This window comes from Bubalus kerabau, chromosome 22 (assembly GCF_029407905.1).
Source record: "Bubalus kerabau isolate K-KA32 ecotype Philippines breed swamp buffalo chromosome 22, PCC_UOA_SB_1v2, whole genome shotgun sequence".
Classification (NCBI taxonomy): domain Eukaryota; kingdom Metazoa; phylum Chordata; class Mammalia; order Artiodactyla; family Bovidae; genus Bubalus; species Bubalus kerabau.
The window spans coordinates 48,869,489-48,892,927 of NC_073645.1; the positions used below are offsets into that span (position 1 = coordinate 48,869,489).

A 23,439-nucleotide genomic window follows, 5' to 3' on the forward strand; every position below is an offset into this window, starting at 1 on the left:
CATTATCTTTTAAATCTCGCTTTTATTCCCCCAGAGCCTTTGAATTGAGGCTAGCAGAGGCTCTCCTCATCACAATGCACACATTTGAATTCAGGCCATTTTGTTGTGGTATTATTTTATGAATTTACCACTTCAGTTAAGCAGGGGAAATGGTATGTTGCATTGTTCCTTCTTGAAGCAAAATCTGAACAAAGGATGAGTCATCAGTTAGCATGACTCATCAGATTAGTCTGACAAGAGACTTACGGAGATAGGGTGGGTACAAAGCATTTCAACTGCTTATGAGCAAAGATTATATTAGTAATTTATCCTTCAAACATTCTCTGAAATAATTACAGCCTATTTTGACAGGGAATATGGATGATAAGTCAGAAAAAGTTTTACTACAGAAAACTAAAACTTGTATCTCTTGTTATCTTATTTCATGCTGAGATGGTCTTCAATTAGAATTTCACAATTGGTCCAGATCACAATGGAAGGAGTGTCATTTTAGGGGTGGGGGGGAAATGTTGTCTTGCTAACCACCTCCAAATTCCCAGGGATGGAAGATGTCACTTTGGAGGCTTGGAGTTTCAACATCTAGGAAGCGGAACAAACCTATTGCCCAAGGATGGAGGTTTGGCTCTATGTAAATTGATTTGCCAATATAGGAATGGATGTTTTCAGTTGAGAAATGCCTGTGAATGCCCAGACTTTTATCTCCAAGTAGACTTGCTGTTGGGTTTCCCAGGTGGCTCAGTGGTAAAGAATCTGCCTGCAATGTAGGAGATGCCAGTTTGATTCCCTGGAGAAGGAAATGGCACCCCACTCCAGTATTCTTGCCTGGGAAATCCCATGGACAGAGGAGCCTGGTGGCCTACATTCCACAGGGTGTCAGAGTCAGACACGACTGAGAGACTAAACAACGTGTTTTCTGTTGAGACTCTCAGATCCATCCATTTCATTATTGTAGACCACTGATTCACAGGATTTCAGAGCTAGAAAGGACCTACCCGACCCCTTCCTGCAGTCCTACAGGACTTAGAGATCTAATGGACACCCCTCCAAAGACCGAGGATGGCAGCTGAGCCCTAACCTCTTGGGGGCCCCCTATCTAAACTTCCGTCCCAGGCAGGTTGATGTCTCCAACCCTTTGCTTGTGGTCTTGGTGGCCCCCTTTCCCCTGAAATTGCTTCAAGATCTTTTGTGCCTTTGATTTTTTTTTTTCCTCCATGCCCTGTATATTTCCATGGCAGACTTGTTGTTTTATAGAGAAATATGTATCCCTGGCAGAGGCACGCGTTTATTCAAGGGCTGTGTTGTTGAATATGCAGGCAGGCAGCCGCATCTTGGACATGACCCCCTTTGCGTGTCCCTGGGCCAAGTGTTACTGGCAACACGGTGGATTCTTACACAGCTCAGAGAGAGTAATTGGTTTTCGGGTGAAAAGCAATGTGTAAATGCAAGACAGGTGGGGTCAAATTCATTGACCTCCAGGGTTCTGGGCCTGCCAGCACGCAGGTATGACAAATTGCAACACGGAGAGACTGGCAGCTGTTAGGGCTCCTCGTGTTCACCCGGGCTCTGGGACAACCACAGGCTCTGACGTTGGAGGAGGTCTTCATTTTGAAACTCCTTTCACCTCTTCAGTCCTGAGATGCCACAGGCATCCTATGGGAAGGACCCAGAAGAGCAGCAGAGATGGTGGTCGGGGGCCCCTAGAGCGTTCCTGAAGTCTAGGGTGCAGGCCCTGGTAGCTGAGGACCTGGCTGCCGGAGCCAGGCATGGAGCCAACTGCAGAGACTCAGAGCTGGAACCTGTCTCCTCCCGATGGCCTTGTCTCTACAGAGGTACTTGCCGGAATTGATGGAGGGGCATTGCAGTTTCTTCCATGAGAAAAGAGGCACTTCTTTCTTAAAGCCTTTGCAATTTGGACAGTTCCTCTGGCTCACCTCCGAGATGTCTGCCTGTCCAACTGCAGTGTAGCAGGGTCACCTGGACAGGTGAGTCCTTCTGCCCTATTGAGTTCTGGATGCTTTTCTGTCAAAGAAACCTCTATTCTTCAGGGAGCATATGACATTTGAGGATTGACAGGGCTGACGAACACGAAGACGTCATCTGGCTGAATCCCCCCTTCTTCCCCAATTGCCATGCTTTTTTTGGCAAAAGAGAACCGTGAGGGAAGGCTCCTATCTGGGTGTGTCAACAGCTGCCAGTTAGCACTCTTGTATCCATCTTTGGCGCTCTGATGGCAGTGTAAGAACCGGAGCAGCCGCCACCACCGTGCCCCCGGCACGGTGTTGCCACCCGCCTGGGGCTGGATGCTCCTGGCAAAGAGACTTCTCTGTCTTGGGTCCCTGACCCTCTGTCCTCACTTCTCCAGCTGTGCGCTCACCAAGAGGATGCTGGGCTTGGATCTGCGTATGCTGTTTGTTCTCACCATCGAAATGATGTAATTTATCTGAGTGTTACATAAACCACTGAAATACACTGGAGGCAAGAGGGAATTATTTCTGTGGGTGAAATGCTCTGGAATGAGGAGGCTGCTACCAAGTACTGCGTGTGACAGACGGAGGGGTGGATCGACACCCAGAAGGCTCCTGAACTCAGATGCTGTCTCAAGACCACGTTCCACTGCAGGGAAGCGGGTGTGGTTCGTGGCAGATAACTCGGAAGTCTAGCCGGGGTGACCACAGGCACAGAAGACATCTGGTCCTCACCTCAAAAGACTGGCATAACCTTAAATGTGAGACCCCAAGTTTTATGATTTAAATTCAAACAACATGCTTATGATTTCATTTTTGATGGGTGTTCCAATTAGTGGACCAGAAGTGGGCTTTCTCCTCTTATCATCTCTAGCACTCAGAAAACTCTTGCTGATGTTAATAACCCATGTTGAGAGTAACTGTTCAATTTTAGGGTTATAATTTTAAGTTATATCCTCTATAAAGTGATAGGAAAATTGGGAAACAGTTTGATGAGTATCTGTGTTCGACTTAGTAATAATATGGAGATTTCTCTTTGAATTTGTAGCACGAAGACTGCTTTTGTAGGGCAGTGGGAGTCCAGCTGAAATGTTACTATTAAGCCTTCAGAATAACTTCCCTTTGCAGCAGAAGTTCGGGTGTCAGAAAATTTTGTTTTTGTTGATCACTCTGTTGGGCCTCCCTGCTGGCTCAGTGGTAAAGAATCTGCCTACCAGTGCTGGAGACACAAGAGACGCAGGTTCAGTCTCTGGGTTGGGAAGATCCCCTGGAGTAGGAAACGACAACCCACTCCAGTATTCTTGCCTGGAGAATTCCATGGACAGAGGAGCCGGGCGGGCTACAGTCCATGGGATCCCAAAGAGTCGGACATGACTGAGCAACTGAGCATGCACCCACATGTGCTAACGGAGCATTTTAAAATACTTTCCCAAAAGAGAGATCGAAAACTCCAGTTTTTCTCTAGTCCTGCCTCTCCTGGGACGCTCAGTGCACTTAGGGAGCTGACAGTTGGGTGGTGTGGCTGGTGAGGGCGCCCACTCTGCCCAGTTCCTGAGGTTGCTGGCCACCTTCTACCATCACGTCTTTGATGATGAGGTCTCTGTGAGTAGGTACATGTTTCCTCAGCGCGCAGGGGATGAGCCAAGTGATTGCAACCCCTCTACCGGGTGAGTGAGTCTTACTGCTGCTGCTGCTAAATCACTGCAGTCGTGTCCAACTCTGTGCGACCCCATAGATGGCAGCCCACCAGGCTCCTCTGTCGCTGGGATTCTCCAGGCAAGAATACTGGAGTGGGTTGCCATTTCCTTCTCTACCACATGTATGCATGCTAAGTCGCTTCAGTTGTGCCCAACTCTGTGCGACCCTCTGGACAGCATCCCACCAGGCTCCTCTGGACACAAGATTCTCTAGGCAAGAATACTGGAGTGGGTTGCCATTTCCTTCTCTACCACATGTATGCATGCTAAGTCGCTTCAGTTGTGCCCAACTCTGTGCGACCCTCTGGACAGCATCCCACCAGGCTCCTCTGGACACAAGATTCTCTAGGCAAGAATACTGGAGTGGGTTGCCATTTCCTTCTCCAAGTGAGTCTTACTAAATTTTGTTAAATTCTTGTGATGCTGGAACTCCCAGTTCTTATGAAAAATTTGTCATTGGCCTGTATCCTGGGGTTCATACAGCTTGCTGAGTGAGCCACATCTAAGCAGTAACCCCTCAAGGCTAATTCCTACACTTGATTGTTGAATCATTTTGAATATCACTTTTTTTTTTTAATGTAAGTTACTTCTGGATATACAGCTAAATTTATCCAAATTACCTCAGTTACATTGAATAGTGTCCAGATACGTTCTTCTTTCAATCACCCACAACATGTTCAATGGGTTTATGTCATCAAGCTCACTTTCCAAATCTGTGACCACTCTGCTCTGTTGCATGGAGACTGGAGGCGTTTCAGCTCCCGAGTGGCAAAAGCTAACTGGTGAAGATATTTCTGCCAGGAGCTCTCAATTCTTCGTTTCTTTCCCTAATTGACTGGTTGAGTGAAGGCGTTTCATTTTATGTCACTTACATCCCTTCACTGTTGGACTCAAAGCTCTCTCCCATAATATGAATGTAGTGAAAAGAAAACCTACAGAGGTAGGTTTATATTCAGAGTGCTTGACTTCTCTTGCATGGGGGCTTCATTTTCACCTCCTTGTTAATGGTGGGGAGCCACCAGGCATCTGAGAGGCTGGGCCAGGGCTGCTGCAGGGGGCTGGGCTCCCTGCAGGCGGCCCCGAGGCCTTAGCAGTTAGGGTGTGCCTTTTGCTAGCCCGGAACCAGGCTTTGTAAGGCAGGCTTTCTCAGGCGTGGCACAGTTGACATTCTGGGTGGGCTGACTCTTTGTCGTGGGAGCTGCCCACGTGTTATAGGATGTCAGCAAGCTCTGACTTCTAGCTAGTCGATGTAGCATGTCCCAGTTGTGACAGCTGAAAGCATCTCCCTCCATCAAGCATCTCCCTCCGTCCTTGCAAAAAGTCCTCTGAGAGGCAAAACCCCTCTGGGTTGAGAACCTCTGTCCTCTGAGAGGCAAAACCTCCCTGGGTTGAGAACCTCTACGATGGGACCGGAGCTCCTGTCTGCCCTGTGCTTTCTTCTGCCGCAACCACAGTGGTCACGGTGATCCAGCTCGACTTGGAAAGAGCCTGGGGCCCCATCTGGGATGCGCTGTCTGGACTGGAGACTTGGTGGGAGCACGACTGTGTGGATGCGAGCTTCCTGCCATTATTAAGACATTTATACCCTTTTCCTGTCTCCGCTTTCTTGATAAGAGAGTGGTAACTGTGAAGATCTCTTTAGAAGGGTTTTTTTTTTTTTTCTTTGGTTGAGATTGGGGTTCCTTTACACATTCTTAGAGATATAACTATATAGCTTCTTTTTATTCTTGATAATTTGGCAATTAACTAAAATTGTTCTTCAGGGTTAATTTTTTTTAAATGAACAAAATCATAACATCTCTTATTGCTCTCATATTTTGCTTATGAAAATTACATTTCCAAAAAGAAAAAAAAAAAAAAAAAACCAAAAACGTAGTAAGTTCTCTGAAGGTCGTAATTGTGTCTTAAAATCCCAAATTATTGCCAAAAGCCTAACATGGTTTTTGCTTGTTGAAAGTTCCTGCTGAATTCTTGTCAATGTGAATAATCTAAATATACTTGGAATAGAAAAATGGTAAGACCAGACACAGAGCCCTGTGCTTTGTTGCTCAGTCATGTCCAACTCTTTGCAACCCCGTGGACTGTACCCACCAGTCTCCTCTGTCCATGGGGATTCTCCAGGCAAGAATACTGGAGTGGGTTGCCCTCCTGCAGGGGAACTTCCCAACCCAGGAATCAAACTGGGGTCTCCCGCCTTGCAGGCGGATTCTTTACCAGCTGAGCTGCAGGGAAGCCCTAGACAGGGGATTATTTCCCAAGGAACCCAAGTGCCACAATCCTGCTGAGTTCGCAGGAAACAGACTACATACTGGATTTTCTGTGGTTCTCGTAGCACATACATGGTTTGCACACTGCGTTTTCTGTGGTATTCTTCGCACATACAGTGTGGTTTGCAGCCTTTGATCTATACCGTCTGAAGGGCTTATATTTCATAGCCATGCCGGAACACACAGAACAGTGTTCACGACTATCGATTCTGAGGGAACAAGCCATCAAACTTACACCAATTTCGGAAACGCCGCTAAGATGCATTTGCAAGATACACGGGTTCACGCTCTCCCTCACCCCATGACTCTCTGCCTGAGGTTGCTTATTTAGAAGCTGCCTAGAATTAAGGTCAGGAAAGGCTCTTGACTTTTTTTTTTTGTCTGATGTCATCATCCCAGCGGGGTCCCAGACGATTCTTGCGTCCATGGGTAAACATCATTTGTCATTCAAAATAACAAAGCGGGAGGAGGAGAACGTCGACGTACCTATAGATAATGCACGCGCTGTTCCTGCATGTGTCACAGTTGGCTGTGTCTTGCCCGGTCCGATACGAAAGCCTACAAGACAAGAACAGGAGAGCATTACACGTGGCGGCTACTGGCCCCTGGCCTCTCGAGAGCACGCAGCTCCCATCAGGCGCTTTCCCACTGCCGTCGCGCCTCATGGGAGTGGAGACGGCGCCAGGCGTCTCCCACTTGGCTCCGGTCTCTGCGTGCATTGTATGCAGCCAGGGCAACCACTGCAGCTGCTATTTAAATTAAAATCTAGGATGTGAACACAACCTAGCGGATGAGGCAAAGAATCTGATTTTGTTATAAGCAAGGGGAATTGGGGATGTTTCAGGGCAGTGATATTCATGGCATTTTAAAGAAACTTGAAAAGGAAACCAGCCTCAGATCTTCTTGATCTGATGGCTTGTTTCTGCCCCACAATCTCTTCACCCTCGAGAGGAGGGGTCTGCAGACTATGGCCCTCAGGTGAATCCCGCTCTCGGCCTGATTTTATCCAGCATGCTAAGATTGGATTTTACGTTCGTAGATGGTTTTAAAAAATGAAGAATATTTGGAACATGTGAAAACTTGTGAAATTAAAATTTCAGTGTTCATAAAGTTTTAAATTTTGAAAGTAAAAAATGGTGAAAATTCTTACGTAAAGAGCTACAATATCCTTGGTCTGCAAATTCCAGAATACTCCCTCTCTAGCTCTTTAGAGTAAAAAATGTGCTGACCTGCGTGGCAGCATATCGGATGCCTTGTCAAGCCTTCTGACACCCTCTATGGCTGTGTTCTCTGCTGAGCCTGTCAGAGCTTGGACTAGACATTGTTGGAGGCGTGGTAGGGCAGTGTTCCCCGTCCTCTCATTAAAATGACGGAACCTTATTCATTTATTTTTTTGGGAGTATATTCTGGAAAGGTGTACAGCCATTAAGATTTTCTTTGGCAAACTTTTTATTTTGTTTTGAGGTAGAGCCAATGACCGTGTTTTGATAGTGGACAGCGAAGGGACTCAGCCGCCCATCTACATGTATCCATTCTTCCCCCAAGTCTCCTGCCATCCAGAGCCCTAAAGATTTAATGAGAGGATTTTCTTGAGTCTTCCTCAGTCCAGTCACCCCAAAAAAGCTAGTCTGGGGGAGCTTTCATGATGTTTTTCCTGCCACTTTGACTGACCTATCCTCTCTCTTACTTTTCATGTGCAGGCCTGTTTTATTCTGAATATTGCTTTGTACCAAGGGACAGACATGATAACCAGAACCTGTTAGATTAGTAGCAGAAGCAGGGCTTCCATCTGAATTGGCTTAGACACACACTTTGGGGGCACATTTACATTTGGAGAGCGACTCAACATAATAATAGTGCCCAGAAGGTTTTCTGTCAACACGGAGAGGGGATATTTTTATCACCTTCCCTGTGTAAACCTCTCTTTCCACACGTCATGGGTTTTGAATTGAAACTCACTTTTGTTTTCCTCATTATGTTTGGTGTTACATAAACATTTGACAAAAGGATTTTTCCCCTCCATGCTGTGTTTTCACAGTGAGCTTTGCTAAACTTGAACTTGACCTCTGAGTTCTGTGCATTGTGTTTATTAACCAAGTGACCACATTCTGTCCTGTGGGGTCGCCAGTCTCTGCGATCCATGATATTTGAGCCACAAATGGAGTCACCCTGTGGCTGCGTTTGTGTTGACCTCCGTTCCCCACAGTGGGCACCTTTGAATGCCCCCCTGGGGTCTCTTCCTGCCCCCTGGGCTTTGTCAGGAGGGGAGCAGGAAAGGGCTTGTGCCTCGTACTTCCCCTCTTTCCTTAGCCCTTTCCTCCTGACAACAAACGCCAAGGGTACATTCTTCCTGAGCTTTCCTCCCTGACTCTAGATTGTCACACTCACACCAGGTTGCTCCCCGTCAGACACTGACCTCCATTCTCCATGCCTTATCATATGTAACAGGCCTTTCTCCATCCCACTGGTTTTTCTGGAGCTCGGCCCTAAGCTCACGTCTCACCAGGGTGGCTGTGCAGTGTAATGAGCACAGGACTTGAGCACACATCTAGCAGTGACGCGTCTGCTGCAGGACCTGCGGTCCTGCTGTGAGGCTGGGCTGCAGACGAGGGGCTGCACCTCTGCCTGCTGCAGCAGTGTAAGCTAGCCACCAACCGGGAAGAGGGAGCATAATGGTTGTCTGTGTCACATTCTAAAGGTTAGGATTTTAAAGGAAGACAGAGGACACCAGGGGCATTTCCTAACCATTATTAGAGGGGCACTCTTACTTGGCTCTGCAGAACGTCCAACTTCCACGCTTGCAGAACCTTCCTGCTCAAGACCTCAGGACAGATCTCAAATTGCCATCAATTCTCATCAGCACCACACCCCTTCCTCGCCCAGGAATGTGGAGTTCCCAAGTGTCTCACTTACATTAGAGCCTTGAGTCCTGCAGTTAATTACGCTAGCTCATTTTACAGAGGAGAATACAGCATCACTTCAGGTCTGGGATCTCATTATTCTTAGACCCCGGGCTTCCGATGCTCTGTGACCTGCTCCAACCTTGGGGCCCATGTCCTGCACTGTGTGTAACTGGCGGCTTGGGGTGGTCAGTGAATCCAGCAGCGACGGGACAGAGGCTTCGGGCACCCGAAATGCAAGAGAACTGTCTTCCCAGACCTTGGGGCTCTTCAGTGATAAATTGCTCTTTTTAAAGACCTTTCCGAACAGACTGTTCTTATCACTTTGTAAAAAGCACACACTTTTGCGCTGTTATACTCAGTAGGCAAATAGTTATTAAGTGCCTATTAGGTGTCAGACCTTACTCTGCCTACCAAGGAGACATTCTGGAATAAGATCGAGTCCTTGTCCTCAGGAAGCTTAAAACAGACTGGGAGAACCAGATGGGTGATGTGTAAACAGATGGATGAATGAAAGAAAGGGTTTGGATGCTGCTCTGTTAAGGACATGTTGTGGGAGGGTGGCTTTGGCTCACACAACGAGGACCTTGCATCTGGATAGAGAACTGGGTGATAATAAAAGAGCAGGTAGTCATCTCCAGATCTAAAGATGAGTTTTGCAAACAAAAGGACCATCACTTGTGAACATCATAATGGGAATGATGTTGGCATGTCTGCAGAACAGAAAAAGAGCCAGTGTGGCTGGAAAATCAGGAGCACATGAGAGAGGAGGGAGGTGAGATCAGATCATGTAAAATAGGAAACTCTGGACATCTGCTTTACATGTAATGGGAAGCCACTGTGTTCTTATACGTAGAGCCCAGGATGACACAGAACCTATTTCCTCTTAACTTTAATGCTTACTCTTCTCCTTCTAAAATATCATTTTCATTCAATTTCCTTTTTCTTCCTTCTTTTCTTTATAACCCATCCTAACTCACTCATTCCTGAAATACAGCATGGTGTGCTGATGTTTGTTGATTAGAAGCAAGTGAGTCATAATATCTACTTTATAGGGAAACATGTCTGTGGTCACTTTTTTTTTTTTAAGCTAATTTAAATGAAAAATTGGTGGTCTATCAAATTTCCACCGTACATGAGAAGTATTTTCAGGATCTCATTGCCATGAACTTTCCTTGGGAAGACCCTTCAAGATGTTTGTTTGGGACCTTTTGTTTTTGAAGGGGTTCAGATAGTTGGAGTCCAAAAATGTAGTTCATAAAAATGGCTATCAATGAGAGATTAATTTGTGGATAAAAGTTAAAGTGTTGCCCTTGTATCCTGTGGTTAAGTCACAGGCTGCCTTCAGTAGCTGTTGTCAGTCAAGGTATGTCCACTGCAGTTTTATTAAACACGAGAGTGTTTTTTACAGAGGACTGAATGTGTGTAATCTAGTGTGCTTATTGCTTTGATAATCCATCTAATTGTCCTTGGGGCTTCCAAGATGTAGGGTTTGGCTTCGCTGATAATTTTATGGTCAAAATAATGATTGTGTTGCAGCATCTGAATGAATGTGTTCTCCAAATGCAGACCAAACAGATAAGTTCTTTCTACAGGACAGGGAACACAGAGTGCCATTATGGAATGCCCCTGTTTTCCTTCTCACTTGGAAACAAGTCATAAAAGCAATACTTGGAATGATTATCTTTGTGGATGGCCATTGCCATGAAGAGAAGCAGTCCAGAAACTGAGCTGCTGGGGCAGATACTTCTCCAGAGATGGTATGGCTAGAGGTCTTTTGTGGTTAGAAGTTTGGAGAAGAGAGAGTTCAGATCATTGATACCACAGCTGCAGAGGAAGAACATCTTGATCAAAAATGACACATTCTGTCTCACACATTAATTGCTATCTTTATAAAGCTCTCTTCTCTTTTATTTTGAAGAACTTATACCTTTGGTAGTTTTATAACCCACGTCTGCCATAATGCCTGGTACACTCTGGGTGTTTGGTCGGTATTATTTTATTAATCAAATAAGGCAGTCAGTCTCTGTGTTCCCATATTGAAGTCCAGTAACAGAAAAATCTATGGGAAAAAATCCAACTAAGTGCAATAAGCAAGTGAAATGTATAAATTATGAACATTTGGTCCTCACTTACTTCCTAGTGTGAGCCTCTTTGGATCCCAATGATAAGCACGTTTATTGTAAACGTGGAGGGTTTTTTTTTTTAATGCACTGATCTTTACAACACTTGCTGTTTATTGTCCCTTTACAGTTGGCTGCCATTTGTTAGTATTCCCTGTACTCAACCATGTGTACTACCTGGGGAGGTACAGAGAGAGGCGGGTGCGGCAAGTATGACATTCAGCACCAAGGACAGCGCCAAGAGTCCACGCTGCTCTATTTTCTGTTTCTCTGACCTCCTGACTCCCATCCTTGCAGATCACAGTTCTATCCCAGGGACATTTCTGGAACCCTGACCCTCTCCTTGCCTGATGCCCTTTGGACACTCACTGGTCAGGGTGGGCTTTATTGAAAGGTAAAGGACACTAGAGCCAAGTTAGGAAATTAATAGGGATGTAAAAGCATGGACTTGGTTGATAGCTGACAGAAGAGGGATTATTGTTCTTGATTTCTTAAAGCAGAAGGCTTTACTCAAGCTAATTTTACAAAGCAGTTTTGGTGGAGTCCAGTTTGAGAGTCATTTCCACTTCTGCTTTGTAGTGAAACAGATTTCTTCAGAAGACCTTGCTGTACTTTAAAGAAAGTATAATGAATGTCCGTTATAGAAGACAGCACAGAACTCTAGTTAGGGCACCCCCTTTTGAAGAAAACATAGGGCCTTCCTTTCTTTTATGGTCTAGAATATTTAGGTTTAATTCAGAATGCATCTCACCAGTTTCTCTAGCTACCTTTGGCTTCTGCAGACATCTGCCCCAGTTCTTTTTTCCTCCAAATCATTAGTTGTCATTATAAAAAATTCCTGAATGTAAAAATATACTTTTGCCCATTTATATAAAATAGACGGCACTGCTAACCATTTAGGGTCTGTAAGTCTTCTGTTATTCTTGTTGCAGATCAACAACAAAAGAGACAAGAAGGACTGGGATTTAAAAAAAAGAAAAATGAAGAAGGGGTGGCAAAGGGCAGAGCTGGTGTGGCAAGTTTTATAACAAAGCCATAGGAATGATCAAGGCAGAAAGATGTCAGCCAGCTTCCGCCTGAGCTGGACCACGGCTGTGTCCTGGGAGGTAGGGATGAGGAGCCGGTGACAGGCAGCATCTGCCTTTTCATGAAGGCCTCACAGGGAGATCTAAGATACCAGAGCCCTGGGGGGGTAGGAGAGGGTGCTGCGAAATGTCAGAGAAAGGTCACGGAAAGCTTTCTTCCTGGCCCCATATCCGAGTGGCTCAGTGTCTCTGAGACCTTGAAGATGGGGCCTGAGACGAGACTGACAACTGCGTGTCTCTACCGTCCCCCGCCCCCCAAGAAAACTGTTTGGTGAAAAGGTCAGGAAAAGGAAAAAAAAAGATGTCTCTGACTGTGCCTGCTATCAGAAGCAAAGTTCCAACAAAGTTAAAAGCGTCTCGGGAGGAGCATGGCTGGCAAGTGGGAATGATTCTGTGGTAGTGAATGGTGATCACGGGCACTGGATTGACTTTCCCGCGTGCTTCTCCTGCCACGTCCCTCAGCCCTGTTTTCTCCAGAAGATCTTAAATTCCAAGGAAAATTCTCTTCCCGTGTTTCCCCGGGGACTTGTGGATGGAGTGTTTGGTTTTAGGTTTCAGAAAAGCATCCTCCTCTCAACCAGCATCACTGGTGTGTAAGCATCACCCGGGCCCTCCTCCACCTCGGCTTCGGGGCACAGGACACAGGCACAGGTAACCCTGTTGCCAAGTGGTTCATCTTTTAAATGACGTGGTGATTTACAGTAAGTTCAGATCTCCTAGCATGTGAGCGGAAGACATGTGTGCTAAAATCAGGATGTGGTCCTTTAATTGGGGTCTTCAAGACACTGGTTACATAGCGTATTGAAGCTGTCACTTTGAATTAAGTCAAAGCTGTGTGTTAGGCTCTTTGCTTAGACAGTGGTCACTGCTCTCAGTGATCATTTTATGCCCCTGTTTAATTTATTCTCCTAATTTTGATCTTTCTTGATCTTTCTCACTGTGTGCAAAAAACTTTTTTTTTTCCTTTCCTTATTCTAGGCCAGGTTTGTGCTCCAGCTGCGCTTTCTTGATAACTGAGCCATCATTTATATCAGCATCTTAAAGGGCTTTTCTGCTTAATAGTCTCAAAGTGACATTAATTTAGAGGCATTAAGTGATACCTCTGTTTTTGTTGGGGGAAATGAAATTTCAAAGAGTCAGGCTCAGCTGTTTTCACAGACCCTCTCCTACGTTTTAAGCCCACCTTTGCCAGTAGTTTTGGCTGTTTTTTTAAGTCTGAGTTCTCACTAGGAATTTGCCAGATTGTGCCCTAAAATTGTAGTTAGTTCCTGTATCAGCTGTTGGGTGGTTCAAGTGAGTCTGGAATTTCCTCATTTATCTATGGAAACTCAATTATATCTATTGTATTCACTTGAGCTACTAAGTGCCAGGATTTGGGGAACATCCAATGTAAATTTGTTGAAAAAACATGAAGTCGATTTTCCTAACAAACACCAAGAACACCCACTGGTCAACAGAAGGCAGTACTGGCCTTCATGGTGATGGTTGGACTAGGTCCCCTTTTTTCCAGTAGCTGAGAGGAGCCTTTTTCTAGCCAGTGGCAGGTTTGCTATGTTAGGCTGAGCAATTCTTTGTTCATTAGTGGCCTAGAATCCCCAAGCTGACAAAGCAGTGTGTTTTAAAAACTGAGGTTGCGTTTTGAGAAACAGACCAACAGTGACCCCCCAAACCTTCGCGCCACCCTCTGCTTTCCCCCGCCTTTAGCCGTGTCTAAGTGGATCAGTTGTTTTGAACCCTTCTGAGAATTCTTTACGTCTGCCATCAGTCTTTGCCATCACCTGCTCTTCAGGTCCCCTTTAGCCAGCTCCCAGTGACTTCCTTCCACCAGAACTCCTAGCATTTGGTACTGTCCTGGCACACTTTGTCTTCTTCTCTGTTTGCCCAGCCAAAACCTGGCTTGCCAGTCACGGGAGAGGTGGCAATCAAGGTTTAAGATACACGGAATGGTGAATGACAGAGCAAATGAAATGTTTTGGGAAGGTAACTTTGTCTCAGTCGGTCTATGAGGGTTGATCTCTGTTTCAGTGGAGTTTGGCAGCTCTTCCTTGACATTTACAGAAAATGTTAAAAGACCCGTGTTTCCATACTCATTGCGATGAGTATGGTAGAGCAGTGACTGCATTAGCGTTTCCTGATTATAATGGCTGCATTGTCTGTATTTAGAGTTTCAGCCAGCAGTCACTTATTCTAGGACCCTGGTTTCTCTCTTTCCCTTCTCTACTGCCTGTAGGCATGAGGTCAGAGAGTAAGGCCAGCACCATTAACTACCGGCTTCCTCTTTTTTCTGCTCTGGACTTCTTTTTTTGTAGAAAAGGGTTCTCATTGAGATTTAAGGATATCAAATACTTCTTTCCAGACACACTCATGTGATCCCCCCTGAGTTTGAATATGTATGTTCCAGAGGTCATTTGTATAAAATAAGAGTTGCTCTGGTTGAAACCATTAAAGGAGATCTGTTTTTGGAGTCCCATGTTAGAAGGAATAATCACTCTATGAACTAGATTCTTGGATTTTACAGCATTCTGTGTTGAGTCTCAATACAGCCAGAAAAAATTTCACGGCTGGCCTGGGAACCCCAACAGCATGTATGATTTTGGTTTTTTGCAAATTGCTCTGTGGTCCAAACAAGTTACTTAGAAATGATGTTTTTGGAACATAGCCCAATCACAGCTTGAGCTGGATCTTTTGCCTTCCACTTCTCCTTCTAATCCCTCATCATCTTACTCTTAATTTTTTTCCACTGGACGGTGAAGTTCTCAGAATTATACATGCACCGTTCTCCCAGTCAGGAACTGAGATGTGGACTCTTGATGAACTAGCTCTTTATGTAAACCCCATATGAGCTTATTAAACACATCTGGGTAATTTTCAGTAATCATGGTTATTTCTATGTAGTGTCCTGCTTGGGGTTTCACAGGTGGTACAGAGGTAAAGAATCCGCCTGCCAAGGCAGGAGATGCAGGTTCGATCCCTGGGTCAGGAAGATCCCCTGGAGGAGAAAATGGCAACCCACTCCAGTATTCTTGCCTGGATAATTCCATGGACAGAGGAGCCTGGAGGGCTCTATAGTCCATGGGGTCAAAGAGTCGGCCGTGACTGAGCGAGCACTCATGCAGTGTTCTGATTACAGACTTCCAAGCACGTACTATAAACTAGCCAAAATAACTAAATGGCTTTCACTGTGTTTGCGTGCTCAGATCACGGGATGCTTCCTATTCTCAACTTTGTGCACCGCCCTTTGTTGGGGAGCAGTTGCTTGGATGAATAAAACACAGACCTTGCCCACAAGACACTTCAAATCTAGAACACATATGTTTCCAAGGTAAAGGATTTGCTTCTACATTAAGGGAGTAAGCTGTATGGCCTCCAGAAGAAGCCCTCCTTCCATGGGGCAATTTCTGTGCTCGTTCACGCCAGCATCCATGGCCTGGACCAGCTCCTCTGGTCACTCGTCAGCAGCTCGGATGGCTTCTGGCCAATCTCCAGCACCCTTTTGTGACTCTCTTCCAGAGCATTCCACAGTGGATGCTGACCTTGTCCAGCAGAGATGTCTTGCTCCCATGTGACCGAGAGCATCTTGGTGGCCGCAGATGTGACTTCCTCTGTCTCCCCCGTCCCACCCAACACGTAGTTTGGTGCCTTCCAGAGAGCAGGGCTGGAGGTGTGCTTCAAAAATGCAGCTTCTTTCCTGACTAATAGAAAGTGAGTACCCTACTCCCTTCTCTGCTTTAAACCTCTCACCATGGAACATGCCAGAAAATTACGGCTTTGCTTTCTAATCTGTCTCCCCTTCCATGACATCAGCACTCTGAGGGCAGGGAGCTTTGTCTGTCGGTTCCCTGACAGATATTTAGTGCTCACACTGGGGTCTGAAGTGTAGTGAGTGCTCAAGAAATACTCTGAATAATGGACGAGTGAATGAATGAATGAAGAATTTGCCTGAGTGTTCTCCAGGATTAACTGATACCCACCCACAGTAGGGTCAATTCTGCGATGTTCCTGGCTGGATCAGGTGAAAACATCTGTCTTAACGTATTACCACGATCCCATCGTAAATATCCCCCAAACGAGTGGAAGAGGTCAGTCATCTCCTGCTTCCCACACTCAGTCATTAAAATAAATGGCTTAGTCTGCACCTAAACCAGCTCCCCTGCTGACCCCGGGGAGACGTCATTTCTTTATCCCAGAAGCAATCCAGGCGAACGAGTTTCGGTGAGAAACACCCTATTCATAATGAACTCAGTGGCTTTTCTTTAGACGCTGTTGTCAAATTAACTTTTATTGGCCCAGCAGCTCCCCAGATGCGGTGACACTCTAATTCTGGGAGGCTCTGACTGTTTGGGAGGCTTTTAATGCTTGTGTTCATTACAAAGAATGAAAGGGAAATAGAAATGGTGGTCAGTGGTGCGACGTGGCCGCAGGCGTGAGGAGGTCCAGGCCATGCGGTCCCCCCTCCCCTGGGGGTCGGCGGGAGCCAGGCGGTCCCTGTTGCTTGCCCCCTCAGCCGCCTTGCCTCTCCTCCAGCGTTGCTTCTCATGGGCCTTGCTTCTCCCCAGGCCCTGACCCAGCTCTCTGCTTCCTCATGACGAAGATGGGATATATCCTTATTATTGCATAGTCATCATTGCTCCTGTCAGAAGTGTGTGCCGGTTTGGACAGAGACAGACTCAGAGCTGAACACTCATTAGGGCAGGTCTTTTTCCTTTAGTGTTTTCTAACCCTGTTTCCATGCAATAGAAGCATAATATGTAAAAACTGGGGCAGCTGGTAATTATTATTTTGCACATAGAACTGCCTGGTTATATTACAAATAGGGCAAAGCTTACAGTTTGTCTCATGTATTTCTGAAATCAAGGAGACGCTAGTAGGGAGGGCAAAGCTTCTGAAATCAAGGAGACGCTAGTTGCAAAACAATGGCAATAATGACAGAAACGTCACTGGCCCTACAGGGCCTCAGGAGTAACTATTCATAAAGGAAAAAACTTTTTAGGGTTGAGCTGAAGCTGAGTTGATTAACTTATTTCCTGGAGGAGAGATAAAGCTAAAGCTATAATTTATTGAAAATGAATGAAAATGAATGGTGGCACTGGCTACCAAACTTGAATGAAAATAGGGACGTGAGTATACTGTATGAAAACAGATTTTCCTTCTGGAATGCCACTTTCTCCAGCTCTAGTATTGCCACTTATCTCACTTTCAGAGGTTTTAGTTTGAAAGCATTAATGATGTGCATGGGGCAGTGGCTCTGACGGTAAATAACCACAGAGCTTTCATCTTTGATCTGTAATTTCTTTTGATGTATTTTTTAGAACACATTAGTTAACAATCTTAAATCAGAACTTCCTCTTCGTGAAGCTTTTGTGCTTTGTTTCAGAGGTTTGACATTGTGCTTGTTTTTTGAACAAATGGTTCAGAGCTCTTGTAGCTGAAGATTAAAATCTTTAAATTTTGGTGTCATCATTTATAAAATTCTTGATATCCAATTATGAGACTTTTATCTGGGGAGATAGTCTAGTGCTATAACCAGTGAGATACTGGCAAAAGAATCTGACTCCATGTTTGGTCGAAATATGCCTGTTTTTAGACTTTCTTTACCTAGAGGAACTCATTTTTCATAATTGTCTGTTCAAATATGGCTTTCTAAATACGTTTGCTTGCTTTTATGGTTTATTGAGGACTTTTCTTTGGTGTTTGTTCACATATATTTGGACATAAATTTGGTTAAAGTAGAGCCTGGGTGGCATGAGGTGGTCACTCACCAAGCCACTCAGGTGACAGGCAGTATGGGAAAGCTTTGAAGTGGCTTCCCCAGGGAAGACTGCTCATGGATGGATCAGTACCTGGACTTCTAGAGCAATGGCTTTGATTTTTCTGAAACAACCTCATGGAGGGGATTCCTCTTACTGATTAGGAATCCTGAAAACCATACTTTATTACTGGGATCCTTTCCAAGGTGCTCTCTGCTGCCTCCAGGGTTAGAAGTATGCTTTCTCCAGGACATAAATTCTCAGGGACCTTACCGGGTCTGAGAGAAGGACTCTCTTGACCCTTTCAAGTATAAGGAAGAACTCAGAATTGCAGGACTGCAAAAGCGCCTTCAAGTCTGTGCAGACACGCATGTTTCCCATTTTCGGAGGAGGGAGAGGATGCCACTGGGGCGTGATGGGTCTAGAGGTGAGTTCGGTCTGTACTGTTTCGCTCCAGTCTTTTGACCTTGGGGATGTTACTGACATATCCAAACTTTAGTTTCCTGGTCAAAACAACTCCTACCTTACAGTTTTATTTTGGGAATTGAATGAGACAGTGCAGAATGGCCACTATTTTGTAGGAGCTCAGAATGGATGAGCTTTGTTGGTGCTCTGCCCAGAGACACTCATTTCAGCGGAACTGACCCCCAGAGCACAGTGGGAAATAGAGCTCAAACCATTTTTGCATAGCTTAGCAGAAATTGCATGGGATTAAAAAAAAAAGTATTTGAAAAGTAGAACTTGCATTTCATTTCTCTCTCTCTTTTTTAATCCAAATTCTGGGACACAAATCCATAAATTCCCTAAACGTTCATGTCATGCCTTGAATTGCTCATTTTACCTACAAATGGGGTGTCTGAATTGCCTGGTGCCTCAGTGGCAAGGCTTTTATTCACCTACCAACTTAAAAGGCTAGGGAGGTATTTGAAATCTCCTTTGGGATTCTGCACAGGAAGATTATTTAAATTGTATTTTCAAGTATGTGTGATACCTACATGAAGTGCAAAGCAAGAGTTTGGAAACTGTTTTATAGCCTCACAAATATATATGCTTCATTTTTCATATTAAGGATGGAAAGGATTATTATTGTTCAAGAACTTAAAAATAGTATTTCCAATGTTATATAAATTTAAGCCACAGAAAAGACTCGGCACAGCCCTGTGGATCAAATAAAGAGAATAGTGGAAGAGAATACGATGTGTGCTTATATTTCAAAATCATAAACACGATAACTTATACTTGGACTCTGGATCTTGAATATTTTATCACAAGTATATAAAAGCCGTTAGTTGTAGAAGAAAAAAAGGGGGGTTTCCCTGAAAGCTATTCAAAGGCTTGTGAGCTAGAAGGACAGAGGCCGGTTGCAGCATGTGTAGCTGTGGAAGAGATAAGGGATGAATGAAGTGACGGGAAGAAAGAAAGCCTAACAGAGGGACCACCATATATGCATTTGTTAACCAGCGTCCATAGAGGGGTGTGTTGCTCTCTCTCTCTCTCCCAACTTGTATGTGTCTTTTGCGGCACTGGCTGAGATTATGAAGTTCTTGGACTTCTCTGGAGAATCCGTTCTTGGATCAGAAAGGACCCTTGGGGTCCCTCGTCTCGTGTGGACCGCCCTGCCTTCGTGCGGAGGGGCTCAGAGGGGCGGGGCTGAGCTGGGAACAAGCCCGCGTGCCTGAGTCCACGTCAGCTGTCTCGTCCGTGACACCAAGTAACCCTGGTCTGCACAGTTCTCTGAAAGCAAGTACAAAGCCTGATCTCTTCCTTCTGTAATCCTCAGCCCTGCCACTAATCCTTGGAAGTAAACCCACCCGTAGAGGAAAGCAAGAATCTCTCGGAAGTGTCCCGCCTGCACCCTTGGATCACTCGCCTGTGTTTTCGCACCTGGAAGGCTGCGTCTCAGCAACAGAACAATTTGGAAGGATGCGACTTTGCACACACAGCCCTGGGCTGAGGGCCTGGTCCTCCGTATGGTACTTAATGTCTCCGGGAAGCCCAGGAGGCTGGTGTTCTTAGCTTTCTTTCAGAGTCAGAAGGTGAGGCTGGAGAGGGTAATAACCATCTCCGAGCACAGGTACCGCAGGAAGGACGGGAGCAAAGTCTCCAGCTCAGGACTGGCTGGCTGTGGAACCTCGGCCAAAAACACAGGAGGAGGGAACCTTCATCTGCTGGCTGGCGTGTTTTAAAATACTGGGGGTTGCAAGAAATGGGCAGAGACACCGAAACTGATGTCTCGAGAACATTAGCAAATGAAGCTCTGACATGCCCATCCTGTTGAAGCAGGAAGGGACAGGAGTGTGGCGGCCAGGGGAGGACCTTTCTGCTTCTGAGCTCGGAGCTGAGCACCGCCTTGCTCCATGGCTCACAGCACTCTGTTCTCTGACAAACTGCCCGGACAGTTCTCGACAGTCCAGAGACATCTGTCTGCCAGGATCCTCGGCAGGACCGCAAGGGCACCTGCCCCCGCCCCTGTTGGAAACCGTGGCCATTCCAGCTAACCAGGTGGAAGACCTCTGTCTCAGCTACGTGGGTGCATCTGGGCAAATGGAACCTAGTCTCCTCCTAGAAGGGCGCGCAGCCACCCTGAGACAGGGTCACCTAAGGTGTTCAACTTCCCCTGCACTCTGAGATGGGGGCCCCCATGCCTCCCGCTGGGACCTCGCTGGCAGCTCCCTGGCTGTGGTGGTGATGCTGGGTTTTCCTGTGGGTTCTTTCTGTGCTGTGATTGAAATTAAATTGCCCCCTTATGCTTCCTGTGTAATTGCGATGCAGTATTTATTCTGTTTGGGCATGGGTAATGAGAGGAAATTCGGAGAGATTTCTCATCCCCCGACAGGGCTCTCTGAAGACTGCCTGATGCTGAGGGATTTGTCAATAGAAGAACACAGGTGAAGCCAGGATGTAATTTCCCTCCATCTAGCATCGATATCTAGGTGAAAGCAGGTCACATCGTATGACTGGGTGTTGAGATGACCTCTTATTGCTGCTGGTGGGAGAGGGAGGCCTTTTTTATGTCATGTATGTATATACATAGAAATTACAGGTATGTGTATAAGACATGTGTGTGCACGCACACACACATGCACACACACAGAGTTCCCCAGCAGAATCCTGATGGTTTTATGGGCTGGTGAACAGTTAAGTGTAGGCTAGTACAGATGAGTGTCAGTGACCTGTGGACTCCTCAGAGGAGGGCCTGCGTTCTTTGATGTGTACCTCCCCGCAACCCCGGCCCCCGGCTGGCACAGTAACAACACTTGGAGGCTCTTGCTATTAACAGAAGCCTTCTGAACCTGTGAATGAATGATACACCGTCTGTAGGACACTCACCTCTGAGTTTGCCCTGTGCCCGTTATGGTAACCTGGTTTCTAGCTGAGGAACTGTGGTCCCTACATTTACAAGACCATGTCGCAGGAGCTGGCAAACTGGCCCATGCCCCACGTCCAGCTTGCGCCTGTTTTTGTGACGTTTCATGCAACCATGGCCGTATCCGTTCATACATGTACTGTGTACGGCTGTGCTCATGATGTAGTGGTGGATCTGAATCATTTGAACAGAGACCACATGGCCTGCAAAAGCCTGAAATAGATACTATCTGCCCCTTTGCAGAAAAATTTTGCTGACGTCTGTTACATTGGAAACTGACCCTGAAATCTCTTAAAAAACACAGATCCTATAGGCTCAGGTCCTTATCTCTACATGCACACACCGCGCACACACCCGCACCCATTCTGTGGCTTCCTTTTCAGTGATTAAAATGAAAAACAAAGTTCAGCAAACATGACTGCAGGGTTCCACGCTGGGTCTACCGTCCCGCAGATCTTTATTCCTGTCTCCGATGCCTGCAAACCCACCGAGAGCTGTGTTCTCAAAGGCCCCTGATCTCAGAGCGATTCCCTTGGCTCGTGTTTTCCTATCACTGTGTGCCCTGGACCCCTACCATGAGAAACCCCCTTCCCAGGGAGGCTGAAAAGGAGCCTACGGCAGGGAGACCGAAGCACTGGATTTAGAACCCTTGCTGCAGCTTCCCTGGTGGGTGCCTCAGTCCATGGAGAATCTGCCTGCCAAAGCAGGAGATCCAGGTTCGATCCCTGGGTTGCGAAGATCCCCTGGAAAAGGAAGTGGCAACCCACTCCAGTATTGTGGCCCGGAGAATCCCGTGGACAGAGGAGCCTGGCGGGCTCCAGCATGGAGTTCCAAGAGTCGGACACAGCTGAGCAGCTAAACCACCACCACTGCAGGCTACCAGGCTCCTGGGCTTTCCTGGTTATTTAAGATTTCCTCCTCCTACACGATGGCCCCACGTCTGCTCCGAGTCAGTACAGAGCCCCCGGAGCTTTAGGGTTTCCTGTCTGCCCGTTCGTCACATCTCAGGGGCCCGTGTGACCTGGTTCGGCTGTTCCTCCCTCTTCCACACACACCTAAGCCAGCAGGTGATGCCTGGCTGATGCTGGAATGCTCACTCAGTCGTGTCTGACTCTTTGCAACCCTATGGACTGTACCCTTCCAGGCTCCTCTGTCCGTGGGATTCTCCAGGTAAGAATGCTGGAATGGGTTGTCATGCCCTCCTCCAGGGGATCTTTCCGACCCAGGGATTGAACCCGGGTCTTCTGTATTGCAGGTGGATTCTTTGCTGCTGAACCACCAGGATGCTAGGAGAGACCCGACCCACGAAAGGGCCCATTACACTCTGGGCAACAGCAGATCTTTCCTTCTTGCTGGATGGCTGGGATCAAGCTTCCCATCTTGTTTGCAGATCTCCAAAGACCAGAATATCATGGGGTTGTCACCAGCCAATGAGTCCCTCAAGACATGACATGCGTGGGTGCCAGCGTGTTAGCAGTGAGCAGCCATCTCTGCCCACGTGCCTGGTGAGGGTGCAGCACCTGAGCCAAGGGCAATGGCCCCACAGTCGTGGGTCGGGGGTCACCTTCCCAGCAGCCCGCAGCTGCCCTGGGGAATTACCACCGTTACAAGAATCGGCTGGGTGTCTAAACTCAGTGTCCCACCTGCCTGCTTCTCAGCTTTCAACGACTACATTTGTGGCTCATTTAGATAGTCTGTGTGACCCTGAACTTCCTGGGAAGAGACGAGAATAATGCTGAGAGCTTTGAAATAAGCAGGATCATTCTTGGCATTCACGCAAATAGAGGGATCAAAGGCTGCCTGCACTGCATAAAGGGAGCCGTTTTCGTGAATTGCCCAGACGTTCTACAAGGGGCTAAAAAAGGCAGGGTTTCAAACACTTTTTGCACATCTACCCACTTACAGAATGCATCCCACGGAAATGCGTGTCTCAGGATAGATCCCCTTCTTAGTGACCTCTCTGTGTTGGTTATTGCTGAGACCTTTGTGGACAGCATCTTTAAGCTTCCAGCATCCCTGCGTAATAGAAGGTGGAATTGAAGCTCGCTGAGATTAACTTGCCTACACTGAAAACTTTCTCTGCTGAGGCCTTTCAGAAATCGGTATAATCAAACGAGAGTCATGAAAGAGTCCCTTCTGAAAAGTAATTTGGAAGCTACTGAAAATGGTCTTGGTTTGTGATACAGAAATTTCTATGCACAGAGGAAGAACTGTTATACACGGCTTGCCTGGCAAACTTGGTAATGCAGTTTAAACTCTATAGTGAGTTTGCATAAACAAGCTCGACAG

The 23,439-nt window shown here is 46.4% G+C and overlaps 2 protein-coding genes across 7 annotated transcripts in view; one reads left to right on the forward strand and one right to left on the reverse strand.

The window, feature by feature from the left end:
• The window catches only part of DOCK1 (dedicator of cytokinesis 1), a 560,005-nt gene that overhangs the window by 233,044 nt on the left and 303,522 nt on the right, over positions 1 to 23,439 (forward strand). The window lies entirely within an intron of this gene.
• INSYN2A (inhibitory synaptic factor 2A) overlaps positions 1 to 23,439 on the reverse strand; it is a 38,468-nt gene that overhangs the window by 9,862 nt on the left and 5,167 nt on the right. Inside the window, exon 2 of the mRNA XM_055560927.1 lies at positions 6,415 to 6,486. Within this exon, the coding sequence (XP_055416902.1) occupies positions 6,415 to 6,486 (72 nt within the window). The remainder of the gene's footprint in view (positions 1 to 6,414; positions 6,487 to 23,439) is intronic.